The sequence below is a fragment of the Dunckerocampus dactyliophorus genome, chromosome 14 (assembly GCF_027744805.1).
Source record: "Dunckerocampus dactyliophorus isolate RoL2022-P2 chromosome 14, RoL_Ddac_1.1, whole genome shotgun sequence".
Taxonomy (NCBI): Eukaryota; Metazoa; Chordata; class Actinopteri; order Syngnathiformes; family Syngnathidae; genus Dunckerocampus; species Dunckerocampus dactyliophorus.
Genome location: NC_072832.1, coordinates 8,441,873 through 8,462,930, shown reverse-complemented (window position 1 = coordinate 8,462,930; position 21,058 = coordinate 8,441,873). Strand labels below are relative to the sequence as shown.

General features: G+C 40.4%; 1 protein-coding gene across 5 annotated transcripts; it reads right to left on the bottom strand.

The window, feature by feature from the left end:
* Nucleotides 1–310: 310 nt before the first annotated feature.
* On the bottom strand, nt 311–21,028 carry washc2c (WASH complex subunit 2C). 5 transcript variants are annotated; one of them, XM_054799355.1, is made up of 31 exons: nt 20,816–21,024; nt 18,944–19,087; nt 18,639–18,803; nt 18,476–18,544; nt 17,261–17,431; nt 17,072–17,165; nt 16,941–17,002; nt 16,803–16,859; nt 16,577–16,672; nt 14,512–14,596; nt 14,307–14,366; nt 14,078–14,202; nt 13,881–13,974; nt 12,791–12,844; nt 12,523–12,708; nt 12,295–12,443; nt 11,306–11,419; nt 11,076–11,165; nt 10,897–11,001; nt 10,710–10,811; nt 10,408–10,577; nt 7,920–8,028; nt 7,463–7,837; nt 7,250–7,378; nt 5,285–5,386; nt 5,078–5,158; nt 4,801–4,860; nt 4,279–4,506; nt 2,267–2,896; nt 1,624–1,798; nt 311–942 (listed from the first exon to the last, which is right to left on the bottom strand). In XM_054799355.1, the coding sequence occupies exons 2-31, from the start codon at nt 19,085–19,087 to the stop codon at nt 797–799; spliced, it is 4,227 nt and encodes a 1,408-aa protein (XP_054655330.1). In that variant the 5' UTR covers nt 20,816–21,024; the 3' UTR covers nt 311–796. The 5 variants fall into 5 exon arrangements, with proteins under 5 accessions (XP_054655330.1, XP_054655329.1, XP_054655331.1 ...); XM_054799354.1 differs by having other exon boundaries at nt 14,078–14,205; nt 20,816–21,023; XM_054799356.1 differs by lacking the exon at nt 12,791–12,844 and having other exon boundaries at nt 14,078–14,205; nt 20,816–21,025.
* Nucleotides 21,029–21,058: the final 30 nt, after the last annotated feature.

Below are 21,058 nucleotides of genomic sequence, written 5' to 3'. Positions count from 1 at the left end.
TACTGAAGTTTAAATATATGAACAATATGATTAATATTTCAGGCCAAAGGAGTTTTAAGAGTGACTCCTTTAAAGTGTACCAAAATATGAATCTTTGGTATTTTTACTGCAGTTTTAGGGAAGCTGTCTTTTTAAAAATCACTTAATTTTAAGGACCTCCTAAGGGTTAATCACATTTTGGTGCTTGGTAAAACTGAAAAAGACAATGATATAATAATAAACTAGTGATCCATCCAAATAAGAGTAAGTAAGAAACTTCAATTAAGACACACACAACACATTAAAAGGAAGTTTCAAATAATCACACAGATATTCCAGATAGTATAAAATACGTTTCTTTTTAGTTATTAATAAAAATTACATTTCTTATTATCACAGCAAAAGTTAAGAAATGCATGGGCCTCTTGTTGATAAAAATGTTCAATGGTCAAAAACTTAAGACAGTGGAAAAAAAGAGCACATTGATTTGACATAAACATGACTTGGCACAAACCTATACAATCTCAACATGGCAAAGCCAAATGAACATCATTCAAAACAATTTAATGTTAATTTCTCCAGGCTTTGAGGCTAAGCACACAGTTATGCTTATAAAGTGCTATCATGTACAATAACCATCAACAGTACTGAATTAAACGTTACATTATAGGATTTGATGTAATGACATTATTTATTTGCGGTACACAAAATGGCCGTATTGATATGCATATGAATAAATATCTGCATTAACAGTGTGTCCGATCTCTACATGTTACAAAGAGCTGATTCACAATGATACAAATCTAGTCAAAATATTTCAGTTCCCACCGAGAGCATTAAGTGGATCATCAAATATGTTGCTTGAGTCTGATGCTGTGCTGCTCTCCTGGGAGGGGGGCGAAATCTTTGATTTCGGAGGCGCCTTTGTGGTGGTTTTGACTACGCTTGGTGTGAAGATGTCATCTTTAACAATAACAGAATAGATAGAATATCAGGTTCTAAATGAACATTTAAAGGGATAGTTCGGATTTTTTGACATTAACTTGTATGACATCCCCATCAGCAGTGTCGTGCATCAACAGTGAGTCCAGTTCTGGTGGGAGATCCTTGACGAGGAATGTAGCCTGCATTAGTTGCTGGGGCCATTTAAGGAAAGAGTTTGGCGTCTCAAAACAAATATGCGCTCAAAAGTGTAATACATTTGCATCACTAAAATGCCTCCTCGAAAAATTTGAACCTCACAAATCCCTAGGCGTTATATTTGTCTCCCGCCGTATCCCTGCGCACTGTCGCCTGTGCATTCTTGTGTATGTGATGAAGACGCTCGCATCTTCTTCCACTGCGGTACATACATGTAAACAAGACGGTCACGGACGTCCGTCGCGGAAGAAAATGCAAGCGTCTTTATCATATACACAAGAATGCACATGCTTTTTAACTCATATTGTTTTGAGAAGCCAAACTCTTTTATGGGCCCAGCAACTATGCGGATCTCCGACCAGAACGGGGCTCATGGGACCAATTGCAGGGGTAAGTCACTGTTGCTGTACTACACTGCTGATGGGGATGTCATACAACTTCAGGTCAAAAATATGAACTATCCCTTTAGACCACTTTTGCTATGTATGACTTATCTTTGCTTACCCATGTCGTCATCAAATATGGACGTGGTCGCTCCCTTTGTCTTCGTCTTATGCTTTGGTGTAAGAGAGTCTGTCAGGTCAGCAAATATGTCTATGTTGTCATCAAACAGGCTGAAATCAATGCGCTTGTCTTTGTCCTTCTTTTGGACTTTTGGCAAAGTTGTTACTACGTCATCCTGCCAAGACAGAAAATGAGTTAATGAGGCTGGGAAAATGTGTAAGCTAACTTTTCTACTCTAAACTGTTGCACACAAAAGGGTGCAAAATGTCAAAACATGCACCCCTACTGTGTTGCATGTGCTAAGATTTTTCAGACAAATACACCAAATGGTGGCGCTGTTCTTGACCCCATGGGTTGGATTTGCTTGAAATTTCTCACACAGGTCAATGCTAAACACACACTATAACGTTATGGTATAATATGGTACACACGTTTAGGGAATGACAAGCATATGTATGTCAAATTTGAGCAAGATTGGTTAAAAAACATGGCAAAACGTCTTTGCATGGGCACTGCTGGGACTTTTAAGTCATTTGTCTAATAACTGTACAACTTTGAGGGGTCACAAAATGGATTGTGGTCAACTTTGGAGGATCCACTGTATTTTTATGAGAAATCAGTAAAAGAAAAAAAAAACAGTTACCTCGAAAATGTCCTGCTTTGAAAAGCTTTTGCTACTCTTGATGGCGCTACTACCGGAGGACGTGGACATTGAGTTTACTCCAAATATGTCCTCATCGTCTTCTTCTAAAAAGGATGAAACCTTGGCAGTCTTTGAAGTTGATGTCACCTTTTGGAAGAGGTCATCACCATTGTCATCGAAAATAGATGGGAGATTGCTTTTATCTTTCTTCACTGCTGCTCCGGTGTCTGCCTGATGTTGAACGTTGGTGGTGACAGAGATGGATCCAAAAAGGCTGTTGGAACCAAAAAGGTCGCCCTCCTCAAAGGGAGGAAGTACCTTGCCTTGGTTGTGGCTGCTAGAGTCTTGCTTTTTTGCATTTGTGGATAGAGGCGATGTTGGTAGAGAGGGCTTGGTGGAGATTTGAGTTGGTTGAGGTTGAGAAGGTAGACTGTCAGGCAAGGATGTGGTTGATGCTGCAATCTGAAGAGCGGGAGCCTGGCTTGAGTCATCTGGAGATGACAAAGTGGGGTTAGACTCAGAGAGGTGTCCACCAGGGACCTCTTCTTGCTCCTCTTCGGATCTTTGAACTGCTTGCTGTCTTGCTACTCTGGACTGAGGTCTTCGACGTACAGACCCTTTGATGCGACTCTGCATAAAAAGATGTTAAGTTAGTAGTTAGTAAGTTAGTAGATTGTAAATTAGAAGATTCACTTTTTTTTTTTTTTTACTAGGGAAAATATACTCAGTGAAGTGTTTGCCCCCTTCCTGATTTCTTATTTTTTGCATGTTTGTCACACTTAAATGTTTCAGATCATCAAACAATTTTAAATATTAGTTAATGACAACACAACTGAACAGAAAATGCAGTTTTTTCAGCCTTTCCCAGGTGGACTGGCTTGTGTGTTTAGATCATTGTCCTGCTGCAGAACCCAAGATGGTTTCAGCTTGAGGTCACCAACAGATGGCCGGACATTCAGGACTTTTTGGTAGACAGCAGATTTCATGGTTCCATTTATCACAGCAAGTCTTCCAGGTCCTAAAGCAGCAAAACAGCCCCAGACCATCACACTACCACCACCATATTTTACTGTTGGTATGATGTTCTTTTTCTGAAATGCGGCGTTACTTTTACGCCAGATGTAATGGGACAGACACCTTCCAAAAAGTAAAAATTTTGTCCCGTCAGACCGCAGAGTATTTCCCCAAAGGTCTTGGATCATCAAGATGTTTTCTGGCAAAATTGAGACAAGCCTTAATGTTCTTTTTGGTCAGCAGTGGGTTTCATCTTGGAACTCTGCCATTGCCCAGTGTCTTTCTTATGGTGGAGTCATGAACACTGACCTTAACGGAGGCAAGTGAGGCCTGCAGTTCTTTGGATGTTGTGTTTTGTGACCTCTTGGATGAGTCGTTGCTCCACTCTGCGAGTAATTTTGGTTGGCCAGCCACTCCCGGGAAGGTTCACCACTGTTTCATGTTGTCTTCATTTGTGGATAATGGCTCTCACTGTGGTTCGTGGAGTCCCAAGGCTTTAGAAATGGCTTTATAACCTTTTCCAGACTGAGAGATCTCAATTACATTCTTTCTCATTTGTTCACGAATTTCTTTTGATCTCAGCATGATGTCAAGCTTTTGAGGATCTTTTGGTCTACTTCACTTTGTCAGGCAGGTCCTATTTAAGTGATTTCTTGATTGGGAACAGGTGTGGCAGTAATCAGGCCTGGGTGTGGCAAGAGAAATTTAACTCAGGTGTGATAAACCACAGTTACATCAGTTTTTCACACAGGGCCATGTAGGTTTGGATTTTTTTTCTTCCCAAATAATAAAAATGTTCATTTAAAAACTGCATTTTGTGTTCAGTTGTGTTGTCATTGACTAATATTTCAATTTGTTTGATGATCTAAAACATTTGATGCAAATGTGTGATGTGTGATGCAAAAAAATAAGAAATCAGGAAGGGGGCAAACACTTTTTCCACACCACTGTAATTGTGATACCTCTCTGGCAAAGTCAATCAACAGTACACAACCTACCTTGTGTGCACTCTGCAAAGTGGAAGCCTGGAGTGGCGTGTCGAAGCTCACTGCCCCCTCAATGTTGGTCTGGGCTCCAATAGGAGTTGTAGCAGGGCTGGGGCTCAGACTAGAGCTGGATACCCCAGAAGACGAACTGGGATCCAGACCAGGGAGCACACTCACAGCCCCAGGCATAATGGGGACTGAACCAGGGAGCAACACAGTGGGGTTGATCTTCAGACTTGCCTACAAAGTACAACAATCACATCAAAAGGTGGAAAAACCTATAAATGCACAGAATATATTTGTAAATTAGAATACTGAAACCAATAGGAGTGACAACTGTGAATGGAGGCAGAAACAGAAACGACCCAATGATGCATAAGAATCATCTTGTTAACGTGACAGGAAGAGTCACAAGCTGTAAAGTTAGAATGCGGAAACAAGACAAAATAAATTTTACAATGGAGAGGAAAAAAGTAGCAGAAAAAAGAATAAAAAGCCACAAATGATGACTTTTGAGTGAATGAAATAAATTACTTGAAGTTTGCCAATCCTTGATGACGGCTCTTTAGGTTTTACAGGACTTGGTGCAGGTTTCTGTGTAGTTGAGATTACAGCAAATGCACAATTTAACCAAAGAAATCATATTTTTCCACACTTCACTAACAGACAGTGGTATAATTTCTGCACTGCAATTGTCAAAACAACAGGAAATGCTATAAAAGATAAGCCACAGTGGTACATATGCTGGTGGCTTTAAGAAATCAGTTCAGTTGTCTACTGGGACAACAGCAAGCGTTTATCCTCTACTTACCTGCATATCTGAAACTGATTCAGAATCTGGATTGAGTAGCGGTGCTCTGTCATGAGACATACTGGGTTTCTCTGCTAGTTTCTGAGGAAGATTCCACAACCCCCCCACAAAAAACAACAAATGTGAGGCTGATTTCAATGATAAAGTATTAGAAGAAGTCCAGCCATCTTTAAATGAGATAAACTTGCATAATAACTCAATTAGTACCGGGGGAGGACTTCTGGCCTTGTTAGAGCTGAAGAGGTCATCCTCCTCATCCTCTGAGAATAGACTTGGTGTCGCCGGCTTCACTGAGCTGAGCTTTGTGCTCTGTAAAATAAACACAGTTGCGTAATCTTACCATGCAATGGAATATATCCACATGCAGACACAGAAACAGAATATGTTAATACTCCGTGGACACTCCATTAGGTACACCGGCACAGTCTAAGTCGGACCAATAAAGAAATGATCAAAGATGAAAATGCTCAGCTTTGATTGACACTTGTGTCTGATACTTGGTAGAGGAGTGAGGGATGCGACGAGGAAGAACCCACATATTTTAGCTCGAATATGGATAAATAAGAGGCGCAGAATGTAGTGTTTTCTTTCGTTTTATGGCAAGAAATGATTTCTTTCATTTAATTTCTCAGTACATAATACAATATGTAAGCTGTGGTCACCCATGAAGGTGTACAGTACATTTTTGTGCTGATCCAGATGAGGTTTGTTTGACATTGGTAGAGCTGTATTTCCGTGAAAAACATAATCGGCATAATGCCTTTCAATGTTGATCACAAAAGCTGATCACCTGTGGCTCCTACTATTGCAGGATGCAGTGATCCCTGTTGAATGCATGTTGTATATGTAGATGTATGAAGGTAATGCTAGCTCAATCTACCTGCTGTGACTAGATGCAAAATCCTACGGAAGAACACACACGAAAGAATAAGTTCTTTTGCATCTAGTCACAGCAGGTGATAGGTGTGGAACTTACCTGCCAACGCATGCCATGAAAAATATCTTGCGGGGGTAGCACGTTAAAAAGCTTTAACACAGCATTTGGAGAACAAACGCTTGATGGAGTATGGTGAATTTTTGAGGCTCTGTGATCAGTCAAACAGCAACTTACGCAGTCAAAACGCTGGGCAGAAGGCTAAGCCAATAACCCGAAAAATAATTGAATTCATCGAGCGAGATGACCAGCCTTTGTCAGCAGTGGAAGACACTTGGTTCGCAGACTGTTCTCTTGCTTGGAGCCCACCTATGTGCTACCTGGAAGTCCGGATGGGGCTCTATAAATGTACTCTCACATCCAACGTCTCCTTACAGAAGTCGTCTCATACTCTGTTTCACGAGTGATATATCTTCTCTTGAAAAAGTATTTTATGGTTCCTTTCTTCATATCATGTAGCCAATAGCAGGAGTGCAGCCAGGAATTCTGGGCCCCATGACATCGAATTAATTTACATTGCTCCCCCCCCAATTTGTATTAATTATTTATTAATTTTATTAGTCATAACCTATTTTTTGGGCCCCCTGGCAGTCAGAGGACCATGGAATTGTCCTGACCTTTCCCCTTATACGGCACCCCTGGCCAATAGCACTCATATATAAATGTAAAAATGTATAATTGATCCATGTGGTCGGTATCGGTCGATTTCACTCATGGATGATCGGCACCATAAAACCCTGATCGGAGCATCCCTAGTTATAAGTTTGGAGAGGAGCACTGTGTCTACTAGTCTGTAGAGATGCGTGGTCACGCAGGCACACGTGGGTGTGTGCGCTCACGTACGTACACAAAAGCTATAAATGGTGCGCACTTGCATGATCCTGGAAGGAGGATGAGAGAGAGGAAAGGCTGGGAAGCAGTCATTTTTGTTGCCCGCTTTTTCATTCACATTGTCACGTTTCCTTACACTGTCTATCTCTGTAAAATCGTGTCATCGAGACAGTGGACCCATTCCCACCCTCTCAGCAGCAAAAAAGTAAAAGGGCGCCGCATACTGTTTACTACAGTATTGTTGTTTGCACTAGATGAAAGGTTCACAGTATTAGAAATACCCCAGTTCTACAGTAATAGAAAAAAAATGAGCCTCCTCATTTGTATTTTTGATACTTGAGCTCTCAGTGCAGGTATACCTAACACGAGTAGTGGCCAGTGCGTGTATAAACCATGAAATTACTAACTGTGGTTTTGTTCGAGGTGGCAAATAGGTCAACATCTGGGTCATTGTCCTTCTGCTGGGTGGAACTAAACAACAACTCCTCATCAAGGAACACACCGGTGCTTTTTGCCTGCGGTTGCTCCTCAACAGGCTGTAAACCGTAAACACACGTATAGTATGTAAATATGCTGACAACAGGATGAAAAGTGCAGCTACAACTAAAGGATATACACACCTTTGGAGCATCTCTGGCTGTACCTTTACTGGGGATGACAATTGGAGCAGGCTTGTCCTCCTCTTCATCATCATCATCATCATCATCATCATCATCATCATCATCAAACAGACTGAGAGTATTTGTTTTGACTTTCTCCTGCGTCTTAATGTTTGGTGGCGGGTCGTCGTCATCTTCATCCAACATGCTCTTTGTCTGCTTGTTGGCAAGAACGTCAATGCCCCCAAACAGGCTGACGGCTCCAACAGGCTTCTTTTTACTTTCACTGCTCTCAAGTGACGACGACGTCCCAGGGGGCTTTACTGGTGTTTTCTCCGGCACTGATGGTTTCTCCGGCACTTTCTTCTTAGCATCCGATGCCTCTTGTGATTTGGGCTAAGGATCCACAGGTTGAAAAAAAGATAAGTGTAATAGATTACACAACCTATGAGCAACTACATAGCAAAGTCACACTCACTTTAGCTGCTGTGTTTGTGTTGTTTGGTTTAATGCCAAACAGGGACCCACTATCATCTGCATCATCCTCATCCTCAAACAAAAGAGAAACCCTCTGTGGTTTCTTCTGACTGTGTGAAGAGTAAAAGAAATGCAAGATTAGAGAACAGTCCTCGGCAAGACAACCCATTCTTTACTGAGTACAGTGGTTGGCGTCATTAATTTGTTCTAAAAGATCTGACTCTAACCGAAACAGACGCTAACCGCATCAGTCTTTCTCATAAGAAATAATGTAAATCCAATAAATTCACTCCAGAAAGCCAAAAATGTTAAAATTTTTATAGTTTTACAATTAGTTTGGCATGCAGAAAAACAATGCAAAATGCATATAAATACATATAAATGATGAATAAAAGGAATACATGAACATTTAAGGTTACTTTCACCTTCATTGAAAACATGATTGTTGATGGTCTGTCCCCAAAGACACGATGTGGCAGCGAGATCAACCACCACCACCTTCCTGCTTTGAGATACATTTTTTATTGAATTCAATGGTGTTTCTCACCTCAATACTGTGACCCAAAATGGAGCCATAGAAAGTTGCAAGTGCCCGCATTTCGACAAAGACGGTGAGAAACACTATTGAATCCAAGCAATAACTCATGACAGAAACAGAAAGATGGTGTTCGTGGGGTGTCTCGCTGCCACAACGTATCTTTGGGAATAGTAGTCTTCAATTAGAGTAAAAGTAACCTTAAATGTACATTTATCCCTTTCATTCGTCATTTTACGCATTTAGAATTGTTTTATGCACGTAAAACTATAATTATACAACTATAAAATGGTAACTGCTGATGACATCACAGACAGGCGACGTAACTGCCAGTTCTGGTTGCATTTTGTTCGGTATAATGGGATGCTAACATGGAAAGACGTTTTCTGATAAAAAAAAAAAAAAACAACAACAACAAAAAAACAGTATATTAAGAATACAGATGGACTCATGCAGTGTATTAATGACATGACACAGGGTTTTCCGCTACATGTAATTGATCGTGGCGTACCGCCATGACAAAATAAAAGGTGCCACACCTTAATTATTATTATTATTTTTTTAAACAATTTTGAAAACAATGTTAAGCAATTTATTGTATGGATGGATATATATGCTATGTAGCTATATATACAGCTTTCTACGCACATATTGAGCACAATTAGTTTGAAAACAATTTAAAATATTATATAAATGTTTCACAAGCATGTTGGCCAACACAGGGACAGCTTGGAGATCGGGAAGACCTGGGTTCGATTTTCCCCTTGGCATTTCTGTGTGGAGTTTGCATGTTCTCCCCGTGTGCGCGTGGGTTTTCTCCGGGTACTCCGGCTTCCTCCCACATTCCCAAAAACATGCAGGTGAGGTTAATTGGCGACTCTAAATTGCCCATAGGTATGAATGTGAGTGTGAATGGTTGTTTGTCTATATGCGCCCTGCGATTGGCTGGCGACCAGTCCAGGGTGTACCCCGCCTGTCGCCCGAAGTCAGCTGGGATAGGCTCCAGCATGCCCCCGCGACCCTAATGAGGAAGAAGCGGTATAGAAAATGGATGGATGTTTCACTACACTGTATTTTGATAAAACATGCACCAGAATCGCCTGTCTGCCCTGTTGGCACTTGCGCATGTCTGACCAGGTAAAAGTACTCGACGCGTCTTGTGTTGATGTTCAGTTTGGTCCTTTTTATTGTGCGAATGAAAAATAGTCGGTAAAATGTGGAGTCAATCTTCTGTCTGATGCTTGCCTCTTGAGGCACACACGAACAAACATTTCCTGTGAGCCATTGCTTGACGTGCTAACACCGTGAACAGAGCGACGCAGAGCAGGGGTGCTGGGCATGCCAATAAAGTCTGGGTTGCATTGACGTCAATGGACTCGGTGTTAAAAAAAACTCTGGAAAACACAGCATGCAGAGCCGTCCAAAACTGCTTTCAGGGCTCACTTCCAAATGCGCACACACCTCATTATCTGACGCGTTGGCATTGTTTAACACGAGAATACAACATTGTAACAACATTTATATGTCAGAAAAGCATAATCGGTGCTCTTTAAAGGGCTTTATAAACACAGTTGGTATGGTAATATCCATCCATCAATTTTCTATGCCGCTTATGCTCACTACGGTCGCGAGGTCATGTTAGAGCCTATCCCAGCTGGCTTCGGGTGAGATGCGGGGTACACTCTGGTCGTGGTATGGTAATTATTAAAGACACTAGTTTAGTGTAATATATGGTTTGATGATCTTGAAAACATCTTAACACAGGTTTTACACTTGCAATATTACGACTTTATTCTCCTAAAACTACTACTTTTTTGTACTATTATAAATCTATTCTTATAAAAATGCATAATTACTTCATTATCATAGTAACATTACTTTTTTTCTTTTCAGTGCTGCACCCTGACACTCCTTCCTACATATGACTCTTTAGGCTTCGTAATGATGTAAATACCTTGATTCTTTTGCTGGAGCAAACAGGTCGTCGTCATCTTCATCAAACAGGCTGCTTTTCTGCAATGACGTGACACTCAGGAGGCTGGAGGGAGCACTGGCACTTGGTTTCATTCCTCCCGTCTCATTCTCCTGGTTGGTGACACTCACTTTGGGGCTTATCCATTGGTCCTGATATGACGCATGAATAAACTAAGTAAAATCGCATTACAGAAATTATACAGTGGCAGTCAAAAGTTTGGACACAACTACCCGGTCAGTATTTTGACTGGTACTGTATTAAGAATGTGTCTCCTCACATACCTCATCATCACTAAAGAGAGAGCTAGAGATAGCTTTACTGGGCTGTGGTGTGAAGGTTTTAGCTGCATGAGGTTTAGATTTCGATGCAGATGCAAATAGATCCTGCAGGAAAATAGAGACGATAAATGAAACGAGAGAAAACAGTCAATAAGTTTTAGGCATGAATGCAAAAAGCCATTATCGTCACCTCTTCTTCGTCATCATCATCAAATAACGACACATGATGCTGGCTGATTTTGCTCTGGCTTGTTGTGTCAGGATTGGACTGACTCTTGGGGATAGTTGGAAACACCTAGATGGGCAAAACAGATCAAATAAATAAATACAGTCAAGTACATAAGTATTATTTAAAGTTGTGGGACATACCTGCGTGTCTTCATCATCAGAGAAGAGGCTACTTGCCATGGATTTTGGGGTCTGACTAACAGTCGGTACAACATCTGGAACCAGCCCATTCTAGAAACAAGATGGTAATGTAGTGCAGGAGGCAACAAAGACAAGGGGTTGTTAAGTAGGGCAGAAACACTTTGGATTATGAGTCACACGCGAAAATAATCTTATTATAAGAATGTTGTGAAACAAACACCTATCCACACCTTTTCCGATTTTTCAGACTCCTCACTGGTCGTGGACAGCTGACGTCTCATTAGGCCCTCACCGAGTAAGCTTTTAGTCGCAGGACCAAACATAGAGATGGCCCCTGCAGGGATCTAAACACAATAGTTAATTAATAATACAGTAAATGCTCCAATTAATGGGCTCTGCATGCACTTTAAAATATGGTTGTCCTACTTAGCTGTTAGTGTGAGTGTCACACATTGCTGGTTCTGTTGCTGCTGTATTGTGTAAGATAGTTGCCAATAAATGATTAAGTGGTCAAAGAGACCTATGTTTTCCTTTGCGCTTGCTCAAGCACTACAAATTATTATTAAAGTTAAATTTACGTTGTTGTAAAAATCTATATAAAACCTGGAGTGTCCTTTCAGCTCACTCCAAACGAGTATAGCCAAGGAGGTTCCTACAGACAGTGTGAACTCAAACATGCCTGGCCTGTGTACTAGAGGTGTCACAAGATCTTGCGAGATCAAAACTCATGGGCGGTAGGCCTGGAACGATCATAAATAAATAATCCCACAATAAATGAAAATTAACTCCATAATTTTCTCAACATATTGCCATGCGCATGCGTGACTGTTTTCCTCATCTCCTGCCTCCAAACAGGCAGGAAGAGGGTTCACTCTGTGTATTGGTTTCAGCACCTTGGCGCGTTTATTCCACAGAACAATGGCATGAATGGTGTGAGGCCTTTCGTCAGTCATGCAGCCTCCCTGTTTCGGTGGGTGGAGGCGGTGCCACGAGCATACACACAGATTGCCGAAGAGTATAGCCCCGTAAGGAGCAATTCAAGGTAACGTAGTAAAAATTTAATTCGTACATTGCAATATATTGTCATATTATATTTTTTTCCATTGTAAATTGTAGACCCAATCTCGGGTATCGTCTCGGGAACTGACTGTCTCATGACACCTCTACCATGAACTGTCGATAAAGCTGTGAACGGTGATACTTCAATGTTGATCTTTACATTCTTCTCTGGTGGCTTGACCGTCTCTTCCACCTTCTTGCTTTGAGCTGGAGTTGAGGCGCTGTACTTTTCACTAAATATGTCACCATCCTCCTCATCTTCATCAAATAGGTCAAGGGCTTTTTGAGGTTTGGGTTTTTCCTCTGCAGCTGTAAAAAGATGACATGAACATTTGTCACATGAGGATCTCCCCAGAGGAAAGAAATCATTGAAAGTGACCACACTAACCAGTGGAAGAATTTTTTAGGCTTTTCCCACCAAAGAAATCGTCGTCGTCATCATCTTCATCAAACAGACCACCTACACCTCTAGGTGCGATTGGGCTCGGCTTGGAGGGGACATGAGTCTTACGTGTTGGAGCTTCATGTTCACTGTTCTCCATCAAGTCATCCACTGTGTTAAAAAGGCTGTTTTCTGTTTTAAGAGAAGATTTTGCTTCTGTTTGATCACCTTATTGCACATGAAAACATTATGCTGTATGCTAGCATGAAACTACCTGGAAATATCGAAACGGCACCAGGTGGAATTTTCTTGCCGGGTTTGCCAGATTCTTTAGCGGATAATGAAAGAAAATGGTAAAATTATTACAAGAATCAAATAAAGGACTAACTAGCTACCCTTATAGCATAGGGTTTGGGGGAAATACATTCCAGTGCAGTGGTTCCCAAACTTTCGCATGCCCCTTCCGACATTGGACTTGAAGACATGTACCCCCTACTCTTGCACACTTCAAAAACATAAACCTTCTTTAATCTTCATTAACTTGAAATATTGAACATGATTATTTGGTTAATTAATTTTATAGTAATTCTGGTTCAAACTTTTATAAAGGTTTTACACGTGCGCTGATTCGTCCAAGGATCCTTCCGTTTGATGGGATGAACTTTTGTCCACTTGTCATAGCTATGATTTAAGTTTGCATATTAATTTGATACCAAATTGAAAGGGAAAGTTTAACAAATATGATAAAGCAGTATCCAAAGTACAAAACTTCATACAACCAGTGATAAAGCCTCATTTTCGGGGGAATCCCCACTCTCTCAACCTGACACGTACGTACATTGACATGTTTTCACAATGCAGGGACTGGAACACCGAAATAAATGAAATCTTCAAGATCAAATACCCTTAGTGCACAACATAATCATCAAACGTGCTTACTTTCATATAACTCTCACATAGCAATGAAGAACTTCATGTTAGCCGCCAATTACTAAATGAACACAATGGTTTTGTTTTAAATATTGATCACTAATACATTTTGACCCATTGGTACAAAGACAATCAATTTGTTAATGACGTTGATATATTATCACAATGTATTGGTGTAATAATATAATACTGGTATACAATATATAAAATATTTCATATGTATTTGTTTATATTCAAATTATAATATACAATATTATTTAATACTGTACTATTGTAAAACTGTACTTGTACATTTAAGACTATAATTACTACATTACCTGTTATGAATGTAAATAAATAAAGACCCCTAGCCATTATCTTGTGAACTATGACGTATACAAAACAAAATGAAAAGAGAAAAAAAAAAGATAAAAATATAAATAATACAACTGTACCTGCAGCTTGAGTGGTGCTTCTGATGCTTTCACTCACAGACTTCTCTTCTTTGGACACAGGTTTGGGTTTTGGTGCCTCAGAGAACAAATCACTCTGCATGGCAATCAATCCAGAATAAAGTACCAAATAAGTAAAGTGTGAAATTATGGCAAGAGTCATGCAATTAAGCATAATGAAAAATCAACAATTGTTATACCTCATCGTCATCATCAAAGAGACCTCTCCCCCCACTGAAGAGACCACTTTTCCCTCCAAACGGGGAGAAGTCGTCATCATCCATCTTTGGGGGTTTAAACATGTCATCACTGTCGTCTTCAGCTGCTGCTGCGATGTGCATAAAAGAGGACAATTGAGTGGATTTGATGCTGCAGGAAAATGACAAAACGGTGATGATGATGATGAGGAAATGAAAAGTCCATGCGTACCATCTGAGTTTGGAGGCTTTGAGTCTTTTCTGCCTTTACCTTTCTTTTTTGATGATAATGCTTTGGTTTGATGAAAAGGGGAAAAAAATTATGCATGTGAATTGGTGGCACATGACGTTATACTATTGTAAAGGTCTTATGTAAAAAAAAAAAATAAGTGAATGCAAAGAGAAATCAAATTGAAATCGATACAGTGGCAACTTACAGGCTCGATCTCCTGTTGGTTTGCTAACCAGTTCACCTTTGATCCTGGCGGCCAGCTCGTCAGCAAAGGTCGGCGGGCCTGTGCTCTGAATGGCGCATGAGAAAAACAAGCCGCTCACATCATGCAACATGACTCAGTTTCCAAGTAATAGCACTGAAGGATATAAACTCCTGATCAAAATTTTAAGACCAGTTAAAAAACTGCAAGAATTTACTTTTGCACTGTTGGATCTTAAGGAGGTTCTAAGTACAGCTTCAAAATGCAAAAAGGAAGAAATGGGAGACAACTAAAAGTTTACCAAGCAATTTACTGCAATGAACCATTAAACTGAAATGGGCCGTTCATGAGCAGATCAAAAGTTTAAGACCATACCTCAAAAAAACCAAACAAACCCCTGCCCCCTAAAATAGGCATCAGTCATGAGCCTGTGAATCTTCTCATTCATCCAGATCATTGTATTCTCAGGGCATTCAATCGATTGCAGCTGGACTGTTCAGGTTGTCTTAGAAGACGTTTCGCCTCTCATCCGAGCAGGCTTCATCAGTTCATGTCCGAAGACTAGGTAGGACACACAACTTGAAGACTAGATAGGACAGCTCTAGTCTGAGAGCTTGGCACAAGATCCAATCTATTTATCCTCTAGTGGAGGAGGCAGGTCCAGACATGAATGGTTGGCTCTTCAGTGGTTATGAAATGACGATCATTAGGATGCAATGGAGTGGGGCCTCCACCACCTATGCCACCATCCCATTCAGATATAATGTTGGTGATGGACTCACCTGAAACCAAGGTGGCTGTACCTTGTTTATTTGTTAGCGGCTAAATGACCGAGTCTTTTAGGAAGGAATGAAAGGACAGCATTGTACAGTATGTGGGAGAAAGGTGGTCGTAGACCCCCACCTCCGGTCAGAGATGGACTCTCAATGTTAACATAAATGGCTTCCCTCACGCCTCTTTCAAAACATCCTTCTCTTCTCTGTCCACAATGTGTCCATTTTTGTCCTGAAAAGTGTGCTCTTTCTCTTTGAGGTGCAGGTAGACCGCGGAGTCTTGACCTGAAGATTTAGTCCGTCTGTGTTGTGCCATGCGTCTGCTCAGTGGCTGCTTGGTTTCCCCAATGCAAAAATCGGTGCATTCCTCATTGCCTCATTCCTCACCTTTCAATGTCCATTTTTTGGTGATCCCGTCAAATTCCAAACGGGCAATTTTGTGGCATTGAAGGAGACGAGGCCTTTTATTCTTAGTACCCTTCTCTCGCAGATGCCCTCTGATGGTTATTGGGCTGCACTCGGCACCAGTAACAACCTTAATTTGGGCCAAGGATCGTCTTGTGTCTTGACGGACAGTCAATTGGATCCTATGGCTCAGGGCCGGTCACATTTTTTTGGGTCTACCACTTGACTTTTTTGTTCCATAAACCTCAGGATCTTTCAGGAAGTTCGTCCAACCTCAGCAGCAATGGCACGCTTCGAGAGGCCTTGCTTAGCAGCTCAATAATTCGACTGCATTCAAAGAGGGAAAGCTTTTTTGCTTTTGCCATCAAGAGATCATGACAGTGTGAATACCTGACAGCAAATGACACTGAATCCACATTTTTGCCAAGATTTTGGCTTTTAAAGAATGTAGTTTTAAACTTTCGATCAGCTGATGAACAGCCTACTACTCTAATGGTTGTTTGCGATCAATACTACAACGATAATATACTAATATTCTTACATGAATCCCTCTCTGACAGTGTCAATCAAAACTGATTGTCTTTCTTAAGACCTAAGTTTTGCTATAGCTCTTGTATTGGATTATATCAGGGTGTCCAACGTGCAGCCTGGGGGCCATTTAATTACTAATTTGCTTTGTCACCTGTAAAACAAAGCCAAGATGTAGATGTTTTGTGTTTTGTTCCGATAGTTTGCATATTGTATATATTGTATTTGTATCAAAGTGTTCCCCCGTCATCCTTCAATTTTTGCGTGTTACGGCCCTTGGTGGAAGAAGTTTAGACACCCCTGAGTAGATGGAGCCGCTGTACCTAATGCTGTAGCACTTCACTTCACACACAAAGCTGTACCTTTACATCATCATCATCATCCTTGTCCGACTCGCCAAATATATCAGAATCTTCATCGTCGTCTTCGTCCTCCTCATAACTCAACATAGATGACTTCTGTGGGTGTAAGACAAAATGTTTAATGCTAAAATGCATTCATTTTCTACTGCTTATCCTGTTCAGAGTCGCGGAGAGTTGGAGTCTATAATGTTAAAAAAAAAAAACATTTATCTGGGAGGTAGCTTACCTTCTTGATACTATGGACGCCATCATCCATCTCCTGCATAAACTCATCGTCTGAATTCTTTTGAGATGCAACATTATATATTTTTAGTAATGTTAAAACGGCAAAAACCTTGATAATAATGTAAAAAAAAGCCCTCACATCTGCATCTTTGCCATCATTGCTTGCAATGACGCTGTCTCTCTCGCTGTCCACTGACATTTCTGTGAAAATAAATTATTAACACTGCGCCATACTCATCAATACTGATGTCTTAACAGACTGTTAATCACCATCACTAGACAGGTCACCAAGGCCAACGTCATCTTGTTCCAGGAAAGCCTCGGAGCCAATCAGAAAAGGAAGAGGTCTATCCACGTAAAGATCCTGAGAAACAACAAACACGTGTAATGCACGTTAATTCTAGGAAGTTTATTGAAGTGCAACAGCTTTATCAATCAATAACAAAGATTCTGCATTACCTTGGGTTCCAGTATCGCCCCGCCTCTGTCGTTAGCATCCTCATCCTCTGAGTCAGAGTTTCCCGCTTTGATGTCCAGGTGCTCAAAGGCAGACTCCAGTACTTTTAAACCATAATTCACTGCTTCTTGCATCTTGGGGATCAGCTCGGCTTCCTTCTGCTCTCGAGTTTTCTTTAACAGGACACAGTAATGCAAGGAAATAACAGACCGGGGATAATCATCCCAAAAAATTAACAATATATGCCAAGCCATCTACATCCATAGTGACATTTGATTATGGCTGTGCTTTATGCAAAATAAATATACAGGGATCATACGCTTTCAGGTACAATTGAAAATAATATGTACAATACCTTTCTAAACTCTGAGCACAATTTCTCATTCAAACGTCATTAAAAAGTGTCCAAACTTTTGACTGGTACTAACAGAAACACATACCTCAAAAAAATATGTTTTTTTTGTTTAAAAAAAAAATATATATATATATTTGGATATAAATCCTTTTTGTTTGACAGTGACAGTACACAAAGATATTGTATGTCTTTACTTTCTGTTTCGTCAAAGAATGGCCTCCATTCTAATTGACGCTGCACCCCAATTAATTGCCAGATAGGCCACTCATTTGGGTAAATAAATGCCGCACCTCAAAACGATGTCTCCTTTTTTTCTTCTTGGGAAAACAAGTAACAGGCGGCACCACAAAGGGGCTGTAATTATCTTTACCGCGACACACATCAATTCACAGCAGACGTGGCATCTGTAAAGCTGATGTTAAGTCTAATGAGAACTCGATGCATTTTGCAGTGTGGTGCTTTCCAGAACAAAAGCTGCTTAATAGTCCAACAATGGCCCAAAATGAACAAGTCACTGAAAAAATATGGGACTTTATATTCTATACAGTATATGAGTGCCATTTAATTAATTGTATTAATAGTGTTTATTTGTGGAAAATAACACAAATCTCTAATACTGTAAAATTGCATTTTACATATAAAACCCTAGATGGGTACATACAGAATTGTATTAGTCTGAGAAGGCATTCAATTGTATTAAATATTATGTCATAATATATAAAATGTATATAATTAAATATGATTAAATTATATTATTATTAAATTATTAAATAAACTTTTCCTGTTTAATTTATATTTTCTATTACAAGCACTTTATTTCAAGTCTTTGTCAAACCAAGGTAAATGCCACCTCTGAGTCTACCTGTTCAGGCTGCTTCTCCACAGCATCAGTCTTTGGAATGGGCTCCTCTCCCTCATCATCATACACTCTCTGCAACAGGAAACAAAAGTTGAGGCACTTTTAGTTCCTGTCGTGCGCAGGTACAAGGAAAGTAACTCTGACAAATAGCAAAGCGATGTGTTACATTTTCTATGAACTGTGTATTGGAGAGCATAAGGAAGTCATTGAAGACCGAGTGCAAGCTGCTGTCTGTGGCCTTGGTGTCTCGGATCAAACTGTCCAGCTGTTTTTCTATCTCATGTGTCTTGGACAGCATTCTTTGAGAGAAGTCTTGAAGGAACAGTAAGAGCTGCCAGGGGGAACAAACACGGGTATGTTGATGAACCAAAGCGGGAATAATGTCAAGATCCTTGCAATGCAGCGGCTAAGTATTTATCTCATTAGTCCAGGAAACCTGATTGACAGTGACTGTTTGCGCTGCTCTCTTACCCCTGAATCAGCTGCTAACGACCAGTTGGCGCTGCTCTGCCTCATTTCTTCCAGACTCCACGGTCTCTCCCAAACCTGAGCATCTTTCCCAATATGGTCACTCCCATTTGGACCATTTGCCATCCCATCTGGCATCCCGTTCATCTGAAGAAACAAAACGGTCATTAATGGAAGCAATAAGTCTTGACATGTTATTTGAGACATAAGTACTAATAGGGCACCTGAAAAGATGCCCCATCGTGCCCCTTGTAAACAAGTTTGTTTGATTGTATTATTGCCATGCCTGTGGTTTTAACAGCAGGATTTTATTATTTATTTTCTGTCAGAAGGTTACAAAAAAATAGGCGAGAATGTAAATAATGATTTAAAAAAAATATTTGTTATTTTTAAATAGTCAATTTATAACTTTAATTGATTTGATTGTTTTTATATTTCAAAAAAAGGCATGCAGATTCAAGACACATATTCATCCCAGAAAAAAGTGTGAAAAAGACCAGTCCTCTTAAATTCGAGGTTTGAGAGTTATAGACACCAAACCAACAGGTGGCACCACATGACTTCTCTCAAGCCAAGGGCTTTTCTTCTTGTCACACTCACCCGCTTGAAAAAAAGTGTCACAAATGTTGGGCATGTAAGCAAACAACAGGAGTGATGAGTGATGATGCGCATCGTAAGATTACGGTGATCAGTGAAGTGGGGTCACCAAACAATTGTTGAGCAGCTAAGAAATACATCTTGTTTTAATTGACCAGTTGTCATTTCACTGATACTGGAAACATGATTAAAAAAAAAAGATAACTTTTGTCCTGGTGACCAGTCCAGGGTGTACCCCATCTCTTGTCCAAAAACAGCTGGGATAAGCTCCAGCATACCTGCGACCCTAGTGAGGGCAAGCGGCATAGAAAATGGATGGATGGGTTCATTAATTTTGTCTTTTACTACACTTGATTTTGTCCTAAAGGGTATTATTCCAAATACACGTCTTGAAAAATTGGGGTTGTCTTATATTTGGGTCAATATGGTACTTCCTTTCCTGTGTAAACTACGGTATAACTTTAGAAAAACGACTTTCTGCGGTTGCATAAACAAATACTATGGCACGAGTCAAACTTGACATTGCATCTTGAGACAAAGCGGAGTGCATACTTGACAGCAACTAGCCAAGTTTGCCAACTAGTTTGCTATGTGTGTTGTAGCAGAAAGTCATCATGACATCACCTATGGGAAGTTGAATTGCATCCATGCACAACTCCTCTGTGGCAATTTACCAACGAACTCATACAGTTAATAACTTGCTTTCTACTACTGCGCAACCATTATAGCAAATACACATCAAGCTGCTGTACTGAGAGCAACCCAACAACACACTGACTGGGAAAAAAACATTAATCTACAGTTAGCATCAAATGCAATCAACCTTGATACCGCACAGATTCACCGTGGAACCAGGATGAACTACTGCCCTCTGGTTAAAAGTTTTAAACGACTCTTATGTCAAAATAAAGCAACTTTTTGCCAGTAGTGCATGTTACAATTCGTAGTAACGTAAATAAATTCGCCTGAGTAGCTAAATTGCTTTTTAACGACAGCCACAATGTTTTTAGAACTTATAGCAATATGACTGCTACACTTCCGATAGGACAACGTACCTTTATAAATGTTCGACTGCCAAGAGCAACTTGTTCCGTCGACACCACGTTGCAAAAATTGTTAATTCATTGTATTGCTTTTTAAAGTTGAACTATTTAACTACCAGAGTAGTAGAAGCTGTTTGGCTAGCAGCTAGCTAGCTAGCCAACGTAGACGTTAGCCTCAGCAGAGCCTACTGGCAAACACTGATACACACACGAACAACTTTCAACACGCTTTTACCTTGACGACGTCCTGTGAAGTAACGTCCACCAGCTTTCAAATGTGCCGAGAAAAGACGCTACACAAATGATCGATTATGCTAAAAAAAACTGTCTTTCCCTCATTGGTCTTCTGACAGCTCAGCCATGTTCTGTCTGCAGACAGTCACCTGACTATGGTTGCCTAGCAACCGCGGGTAAGTGGGACGGAGTGGAACGAACAAATCTCGTCCGCAATGTTTTTACGCTTCGGTTCGTTGTTGGC